At 42.9% G+C, this 9,805-nt stretch overlaps 1 protein-coding gene across 7 annotated transcripts in view; it reads right to left on the bottom strand.

Moving 5' to 3' along the window:
- Positions 1–1,498: 1,498 nt before the first annotated feature.
- arhgap32b (Rho GTPase activating protein 32b) overlaps positions 1,499–9,805 on the bottom strand; it is a 264,214-nt gene continuing 255,907 nt past the window's right edge. For 6 of the 7 annotated variants that reach the window (XM_034178901.1, XM_034178903.1, XM_034178904.1 and 3 more), the window contains 6 exons: positions 9,402–9,547; positions 7,896–7,970; positions 6,959–7,774; positions 6,047–6,678; positions 3,029–5,308; positions 1,499–2,940 (listed from right to left, as the gene is read on the bottom strand). In XM_034178901.1, the coding sequence (XP_034034792.1) occupies positions 3,047–5,308; positions 6,047–6,678; positions 6,959–7,774; positions 7,896–7,970; positions 9,402–9,547 (3,931 nt within the window). In that variant the 3' untranslated portion in view covers positions 1,499–2,940; positions 3,029–3,046. The remainder of the gene's footprint in view (positions 2,941–3,028; positions 5,309–6,046; positions 6,679–6,958; positions 7,775–7,895; positions 7,971–9,401; positions 9,548–9,805) is intronic. The other variant, XM_034178902.1, reaches the window with a different exon arrangement.

Raw genomic sequence — 9,805 nt, 5'->3', positions numbered from 1 at the left:
TATTCAAATGTTGACAACCAGGAGGTAGAGTCTCTGAAACCCAGTGTATGCAAGAACTCCACTTCCTCTTCACAGTTCTAACATCCTGCTGTATATCTCACTAAGAACGTGCACAAGTTTGAGGTTGGGCTTGTTGACAAAGTTTAAGGTCAGAATTGCACTTGTTAATGTAGGACTTTAATAAAATAGGCAAATTTCTACGACATTTGTTTTTTTTCCTGTTTTTTTTTAATTTTCATTTGTCATGTTAAATTTTGCTGTAACAAAATTATAATCAACTTTGAAATGAAGAAAAATATAAGTGACATGATACAGCATTTGTAATTCGTAAATATTCCTCAATAATATACTCAGAGTGAAATTAACCATTAAGTTTCAAAGTTTTTTGCACCGGAGACTACCGTAGTTCCATTCTGCACACACACGTTTTAGCAGCTGGAATGTGACCACCAATCATTCCTGCTGCAATCTGCACCTTGTCAATTCCTGCAAGAAAATTAGTTAAGTACAATAAACATGGTTAACACCTTCAGGTATTAAAATCCTACAAAATGAAACTCCCTTGACAAGAGGATATCGAATGTGAGGAAAGTTGTGTGGATAGCATAATCTAACAGATTCTGCAAGGAATAAAATCAACTTTAAAGGGACACTAAAGCCCCCTGTCTCACACAGTGTCAGAACTGTACAAACATGTTCTTGTATTATGGCTTCACTGTAATAGCTGGATTTTGGTGCAGTTGCCAGGGTTAGTGCCGGGGTCAAGACTGACTTCTTCCATGAGGAAGTCATCAGCAGCTGAAACGACACCCCTGATTGTCAATAGCATGATACTGAAATGGTGCAGACAAATGCAAGATGTTTTATATAAATCCAGAAGATGTGTATACAGGAGTGAAAGACACTGGAGACTGTATTGTACTGAAAAGACGCGACAGACATCCAAGATACGAGTTGAAAACGTGGCTGCATTCTTTTTTTTAACGTTCTGTTTACCTAATTTTGGAGGGGGGTAGCCATTACAAAATACTTTCCATTAGCCAAAGTAAATCCATAATGAGGATCCTTCCATCAGTGTGGGCTGTCTCAGACCTCATCTAACCAAACGACAAGAGAAATTACGTTAGTAATCAGCACTGATACTGGTACCCTTTGGATACCAAATCTCACATCCTCTTTTAGCATCCAGCATTGCAACTGATGTTCATCAGCGTGATGACTGAGCTCAACTAAATTATAATTTCACCCCCAACCCCACTAAAAATTACTGCAACACTTGTTTTGATGTGATTAAAGCTGTCCAGAATATACGTGAAAACACACACTCCCATTGTTGTATTTTAAATGCCGCCTTTAATCAGAACTACATATTCTACTTTCTATGATCGCCTAATGTTTTTGTATAACATTGTCAAATTGATGTAATTTTGCCAGTGGTGACATTTCTCAGTAAGTGAACAGCAGAGATGTATTACACATAAAAATTACAACACAGATATACAACTATTCCTGAACCATTTTATTTATTCATATCTAACTTTAGATACCTCTAGTTTGAGTGTGTCCACATTCAAGTACACAGTGCCTTATTTCAATGCCTCTTGAAAATATCGAGGCTATAGATAAGGCAAGAGGAGCAAAACCTGCAAGCGATATTGAAGTCAAACAGTTACAGAGTACAACCTGGATTAAGAAATATTGAAACATATTGGAGTCCATCCATTACCATGAACCAAAAGGACATGAAATACAGTATATAATACTCAAAGAATGGTACTATATAGTGTGTGAAAAAAATGGACTTGGTTATTTATACAATACAAAACAAAAACCCTGATCTGTCAAAAATCATTAACTGATCTCAAAACCAACATGTCAGAAGGTTTGTGCATCATGACAACAGATTTAAAACATGAAAATACTTTTTTAAGGAACAAAAATTTGAGGCTTGTCACCAAGCTGTTTCCCACAAAGCAGCAACAACATGTTCACCACATTGCTCGAGACACTGTGGTGTTCTGCTCTCTCATTCGTCCAGTTCACCCGAGTAATGCGAATGTGAAAATAAACTCTTATGCATTGAAACGTACAACAAGTATCCACCCTGCCTTCTCCATTCCACATGTGCAAGAAATACTCAGATGAGTTCAGACCATGCTATTTTTTTTTTTTTTTTTTTTTTGGTCCCTCTTCAAGTACCAAAACGTTCCATTAGAAGCTACTCGAACCTGTTCTGAGCAAAGTTACAAAAAAATGGCACAGTCAAAGAGAAAATAAGACATTGATATCCACTATATGAACTGAAAAGAACCCACAGCATCTTCTTCAGCATCACTCAACTCCAACTGGATATTGAAGACAAACATGGACATTGTACCACTTTATTTGTGTACATATTAGCAGGGTGGAGGGCACGATGACAGCTGTCCTCCTTTAGTTATTTGTGCTGTAACATCTAGAAAGTACACATGGGACAGTGACGTACACAGAACTGTTGTGTATTAGAGTGCATGCATTTCTAAAATGCAAACCATAACCCAGTTGATACATACACCCAGAACCACATAAAAAAAACAAAAACAAAACAAACAAACACAAAAACCCCTAAAAATCCATTTTACCAGCGACTCTATTATATATATTTGTATATAATTTTACATTTTTGTGATTGCTATTAAATGTACCTTATGTCTTTCACATACATTTATGACTGGCTACTGTCTCAATTAATCACAATATTATGACCTCTTGGACAAGAATTTCAGGTACATTCAGGACTTTTTGTAAAAAGTCTTACAATTTTCTTTACAAGTCATTAAAAATACAGAGGAACAAAAAATATTGGTGATACAACAGTCCACTGTCCTGCAGAGGCTGCTCAAAATAAGTCTTTCTTCTGTACAGCTAAAGAGCATTCACACACACACACACACACACACACACACACACACACACACACACACACACACACACACACACACACACACACACACACACACACACACACACACACACACACACACACACATTTTTCACCTTAACTGTTTCATTCTGTGCGTATCTCAGCCTCCGGCCGCTGGATGGCCAAATCAGTCTGAAGAAAGGCTCCTTGGCCCAGCGCTGTGGAGTATGCTCTGTTGTTGTGGCTGACTGGGAATCCTGGAGCAGGATAGGAGCCGGAGCCTCCACGTTTTTGACCAGGGGCCTGAGGTTGAGGTATTGGGTGGTAATCGTCCAAATTATCATAATGGGATAACACCGTTTTAGTGTTGGGTTTCTGATACGAGTAGTCTCTGTCTGGTTCAGGTTTGCTCTGGTGCTCTCGGACGCTGTGTGACCGCTCTGGTTTGGAGCGGGGCAGCTGTTCCCTGGGTGCAGACGGCTGTTCATTTATTCCATGATAGCCACTCATTGTTTTAACCTTACTCTGGTGATGGTCGGGATCAGGACAGTCATAACGAGGCTGGACATTCCTTTTGCTGGAATAGTCCTGCTGCCAGTGTTTGGACCTACTGCTGTCTGTGCAGAGTTTTTCTTCTCCAGCCTCGTGTTGGCTGCTCTCCTGCAGATGGACAAGACTGTGGCTCAGAGTAGCAGGGTGGGAGTGTGAGGACTGGCATTTTTTGGAACTGCTTTGCTTCACAAGTCCATCTGACTTGTCACCTATTGCACTGCCCTGTATATGCTTCTCAGTCTCCAAATACACGAGGCCCTCAGGGTCTGACACCAGGTGTCTGGGTAGGTAGCGACCATCTTTGCTCTCAGCTGCAACCAATACAGTTTTACCTGGATCAGATTTACTGCGTAAGTGCAAGGTTTCATAGCCTGATATATCTGCTGGCGTGAACAAGCCGACATTGTCATACTGAGAGAGCACGGGCCCTTTAATCTTCTGTCGTGCTCGGCTCTCCCTGCGGATGGAGTGCGCATGGAGTCTTTCTAACTCCTCAGGGTCCCAACCAAGGTAAGCAGGGGCTTCCTTGGTCAGGTGACCAGGAGGAATGTCTCTGCTCACAAAGCTGTGCTCCTTCCCAGATGGGAGAACATGGCGTGAAAGGTAGTGGTACCCAGCCGCTTTTCCACCTGGTCGCCCCACAACAGCTCCTGGATCTCGACTGCCATATGAGTGGAAGTGCCGGACTCGGATGGTGCCGTAAGGGTCAATGTCACAGTAAGGCACCTCTAATGGACTGGAGCCTGAATAAGGACTGTAGCGGTACTGGACCCGTCCATTCTCAAAGTAAGGCTGAAGCTGGGTGACGTGGTAGTCAGCTTGTGAGGATTGCTGCTGTTGTTGTGGAGGTACTTGCTGATAGGCTTTGCATGGATACACAGGCCGATGGTAGAAGAACATGTCATCGTCTGGAGGAACCTCCGTCCTTTGGATGGGCACTGAACAGATTGTGGAAGGAACATGGAGGGAGTGCACTCTGCGGATGGTGTGATAAGTGTGGGACCTGTCCACAGGCCCAAAACCCTGACCCTGGTGACCTGGTCCAGGTGCCACATACACACTCCTGGGGTTGCCCCTGGACTTTATAGAATGGTGGTATGACCTGGGGCCTAAAGTGCTATATCGGTTGTCGACTCTGGCACTGTAAGGTATCTGAGGCGCAGACTTAGACACATAGGAGACGTGTGGAGGGACACTGTCTGACCGGTAATGGTGTGGCATGGATGGCTGTGGGCCCAGAGGAACAGCCCTCTGGTGATAATATGGAGGCCCAGAAGGCTCAATTAGGACTGGTTCTCCTTTAGCATGGTACAGGTAGGCTGTCTGGTGTGTGGAAGATTTAAGGGGAGAAAGAGAACGATGAGGCAGAGCTTCCTCCGCACAGCCAGGCACGGAACCGTCACTCAAGATATGGAAGGAGGCTTCGCTTTGGCTGAGTGCTGCTGTAGCCAGTTTGCTCTCCATAGTACGAACTGGAGGAGTTGGAGGTGCCGCTCCACAGGAGTCGTGGTATTTTGTGGACTCTGTGCAGGGTTGTACAGGCTTTATGGCCTCCCAAGGTTTATCAACAGGCTCAGCAGAGGTGGGGGCCACTCTCGCACTGGCTTTCGAGTGCAGCTGAGGATGAGTCAAGGGTGCGGATTGTGCCTGTGGAAGGGTTTGTGCATGAGGCTGAGTTTGCGGTTGCAACTGTGGTGGACCATGAGGCTGGATGTGAGCTTGTGGTTGATTTAGCTGCTGGGACTGCGTCTGAGGTTGGGGCAGCAGGACAGTCGGCTTTTTAGGCGGCTGAGGCAGCAGTTGTTCTGATGGTTTTGGAAGCGTTGGAGGTGGTGCAGTCTCTTCTGGTTTGGCCTGTAAAGCAAAATGACAGTTTGTTTACTGACACAAGGAGGGGTGGAAGAAACCTGAGATACTACAGCAGGACAAGAAGGTATCTGACACACCACAGCTGCTCAGTGTTACCAGTCCCACAACAGGATGTAATACTATAAAATTTGAATGTGTGCTTGCTACAAGCTGTCATTTTCAGGACACTTGGAATGTTATTTTTTTTTCCTCTGCTCTGTTGTGGCCTCTGGAGCTGTAGTATGTCCCCCCCCCCCCCTTTTTTTTTTTACATTAAATGGACTGAAACTTCAAAAATTCACATGTGCACCAAATCTAAGACAACAATAACAAAAAAAACATTAAAAATGTATTAGATACATCAAACATCCTGGAAACAAAGACAATTTAAAACTGACACTTGGTCCACTGTCAAATTAAACAAACAAAATTCTACAGGCAGATTCAGCAAAATTCACGTCAAATTTAACAATGCATCGAGTGTTCTCGGTGCATGTCAAGAACATCTGGAGGAAAGATTTCTAATAGTTCAGACAATTTGACAAACAAGGTAGAAAATTTGCCTCATTTTTATTATTCAAAATGTCTCCAATTAAGAAATGAACTCTGTTGGTCTCGTATGAATATCAAACTATCTGAGGTCTCCACAAAGTATAGCATTTGATGCAGGACCATGAATCAGCTTTGACTCATCAAAATAAAATGCACATTCTACACATGAAACTGCACAGATATGTCATTTACCTCAGGAAGTGGCTGTGGTAAGCCTGCAGAGCTCGTGTAGCTGTCACTAGGGGTGGTTGCTGGAGTGGTATCAGATGAGCTGGTGTGGAGTGTGGCTTGTCCAGTAAAAGTCTTCACCTTTTCTGGGCTTTTCCTGCTTGGAGAAATCTGGCTAACTGAGTTGACGACGACGGGTGCACATTGGTAAAGAGGAGTGTCTAGTGGAGAAGCATCTAACTTGGTGCTGTCTGAGTTCTTGGTAGTCATGCTGGTTGCTTCTGATAGCTGCCGTTTGTTGTCTTGAATTAAAATGGAGGCATAAGGCGAGGTGATAGGTAAGACAGCAGCATTTGGTAGCGGGGAACCCCCCCGTCCACCTTCCTCTTCACAGGGACTTTGGAAATGTGTAAGCGGATGAAGTGGTGAGTCCTGGAAGTTCAAGGTGTCTTGTGACTGCAGAGGGGACACTGGAGTGGAGGGCTCAGAGGACCGAGACTGAACGGAGACCTGCTGAGCAGACTCAGCCATGGCCAGGGCCAACATGCGGGCGGCGTTTTTAGGAGGAGGAGGGGGAGGAGGAGGAAAAGAATGGGGAGCTGCAGAGCATAAGGAATGTGGGGTGGTGTCCTTTGACGAGTCTGGAGCTACAACTCCTAGCAGGGACAGAAAAAAACACAAGGAAAGTACAGCTGAAGAGTGAATTTGCAGCGAGAAATGATGACAAGCAGGTTTCAAGGTTCTGCATTAGTGGGGAAAGGGGAAAAAAAGAAAAAAAAATTAAGTACAGTGTTTCAAAATTGACCTAAATTCCATGAAACTGGAAAGCTACAGAAAGAAAGGAACTTATTTTATTCTCTGCACAATTATTAAAACTGTGAAAAACACAACATTACTTCTGTGAGAACCACAAATCTGTACAGTTCTGACACCTACCTTGGTGTTCTTGGCTTCCTGCGCCATTCTCAGTTTTTGCATCTCGACTGTCCATGCTATCAAAGGCTGTGAGTTTGGAGTGCAGCTCCATTTGGAAGGCTTCGCTCAGGGACGGCTCGCCTGCTCGCAGCAGCACACTGCCCATCAGGGAAAGCGAGGTTCTGCGCGCTGAAGGAGGGGTTACCGGCTGCGGAGGGACAACCTGTCTGCCTGCATTCATGTCCGGCATTTCTGAAGAGAACAGCTCTGAAGTGACAAATGGTTCCAAACTCGTGGTTTTCCCACATTTAATAGGTGACACAGCTTGTGTGGGTTTATCTGAGAAGGAATACGAAGAGGTCAGCTTCCTCCTCTCTGCCTTCTCCCCAGCCGCCGGGCTCAAGTCTGTGGACGACAGACGAGGAGTCACACCGCCTAAAAAAGAAGCAGAGATGACGTCTGAACTGTTGCTTTTTCCACGGACGCTGCCGGGGCTCCTCTTGAGTGTCAAGCCTTCAGCCCCGGCTGGAGAGTCGTCCAGGGGAAAGGAGTAGGTGGTGTCATGGAGGCTACACTGAAAAGACATGGGGTCAAAGTCCAAAGAGGCCATGCCAATGTCAGGTGGGCTGAGGTCTACATCTTCTCCTGCTGAGCGGGGCGGCGAGATGAGAGCAGGCACACAGATGGGCCCGTCGTCTCCGTCGCTGTCCTCTGTGGCATCCAGGTTGTCGTAGGAGTCGCAGTGCTGCCGGCTGTCCAGCAGCTCGCCATTAAAGGAAGCTGACAGGGCGTCACTGCTGGAGCGGGGACGTCGCGGGCGGTACACCTTTGACTCCCCTGGAGGACAAACGAACAACCCTCATTGTGATATTCTGTGTGTAGACATCGCATGTCACTACAATTTATTTAAGCAGGTGGTAGTCTGAGGCAACTCAGGCAAAGCAACAAGTTATAATACCTTCAACATTGTGCAGAGAACTTAGTGACTCCTCACTTTTGGCTGATCGCAATGTTGCTGTGTCACCTCTGCCTCCTGCAACACAATTATTTAAAAAAATTAATTCATAGTTTTTGTTGATGTCAAGCTCAGTTGGAAAACTCATATAAAACATACTGAGTCCAAAATATCTAAAGTTATTGCTATCTTATACAAAGTACAATACTTTCTCCCCCAACATCTGTTGGTTTCATTGTATCACTCATTACTTGTCCCTTATATGACTTACTGCATTGAAGTTTGGGGAAATACATATAAAACAAATACTAATCCAATATTTCTGTTACAAAAAAAAGCTATAAGAGTGATAAGTAAAAAACCATATTGTGAACCAACAAATTCACGGTTTGTTCGTCTTTAGTTTTTGAAATTTTATGACTTGGTTGATTATTTTACAATACAGATAATGTATAAAGTTAAAAATGGACTCTTGCCTCAACATGTCCAGGAGCTGTTTAAAATGAGAGAGTCCAGTTTTAATTTGTGTGGAACTTTGGTATTTGATAGAAAGATTTGAACTACTGCTAAAAGTCACTGCATTTCCGTAAAGGGTGTTAGAGTGTGGAATGATTGTTTAGATTGTATTAAAGTATCAAGTACACTGGCTTGTTTTAAAAGACTGTATAAAAATAATATATTAACTTGTTATAGTTTGCGTAATTAAGTAAATTGCCTGTGTGGCTATTTTTTGTTTGTCTGTTGTATTACTTTGTTTCACTGCGTTACATTGCTGACTGGTAATTGTTTTTTGTGTTTATTTTTTGTTTGTACAAAGAAACTGATGTACGGGGTGGGCGTCTATAAGCTTTTGCTTCTGCCCACACCCTTTCAGACGCAATAAATTGGTAAATTGTTTGAGTTTTGTTCTATATGTTTTAATTTTTGTTTTCTCTTGGCTTGTTTTGTAAATGAGAAATTTTGTTTGTGCCTGCTGAATAAATCATTCATTCATGCAATCATTCATTCATTATTCTGTTAGCAATACTGACACAATATTAACCTTTTTACATGGTCCTTATGATGGAGTGCATACAGTAATACTTCAAACATGGTGCTGACTCAGCAGGTATTACGCACTAAACAATAGGGGTACGCTGATCTGATATTTTGGATCATATTGGAAATTTAAAAAAATAAATGTACAAGCTGATCTGATTTTTTTGTTGTACATCTGAGTCATGTTGTGGGCCATGCATGTTTTCCTGTAGGAGAGTAAAGTTAGTATTTCACAGTTTCAGTTGATGTTTTGTGAGATGGCTGCTTTAGCAAAGTACATCCCGACAAAGGTATTTATGAACAGACTGGAATACTTTCAGATTGGAATCAGTACTGGCAGATACTTAAGATTCCAGTATTGGTATCGTATTTGACATGAAAACGTGGTGTTGTTCGATCCCTACTAAAGATAATGCGTGTTTTAATCTGAAAGCACTGGATATTTCTTTCAGGTGTGTGCTCGGCACTCACTGGTCAGAGCCATGGCCTTCAGTTCATTTGGCTCACTGGGGTTACGGTGCAGCTTGCGTTTGGACATAGAAGATGACTTTCCAAGGTTAAAGAAAGACCTCCAACTACCCACAGGAGACTTCTTGGTTTTAATAGGAGGCCTCTTCCTGCAGTTAGAAGGTGATGTTAAGAGCAGACAGGGAAAAAAGTTTGCTTCAGTCACTTAAACATTCCAATCAGAGATCTTTAAAAAATAGACAAGCTTTTAGTCATACACATGAAATCCTGTTACACCACCCCTCCAAAAAAAAAGGGATCTCGTGATTTCATTGCCCACTCAAACATTAATGAAATGTCTATCAGCATTAATTTAAAAGCATTTTAAGCCCCAACATTTCATAAATTAAATTACCTCCCATGTATTT

This window comes from Thalassophryne amazonica, chromosome 9, assembly GCF_902500255.1.
Source record: "Thalassophryne amazonica chromosome 9, fThaAma1.1, whole genome shotgun sequence".
NCBI classification, from domain to species: domain Eukaryota; kingdom Metazoa; phylum Chordata; class Actinopteri; order Batrachoidiformes; family Batrachoididae; genus Thalassophryne; species Thalassophryne amazonica.
Note: the sequence above shows the minus strand (reverse complement) of the source record. Positions and strands in the feature narration are given on the sequence as shown.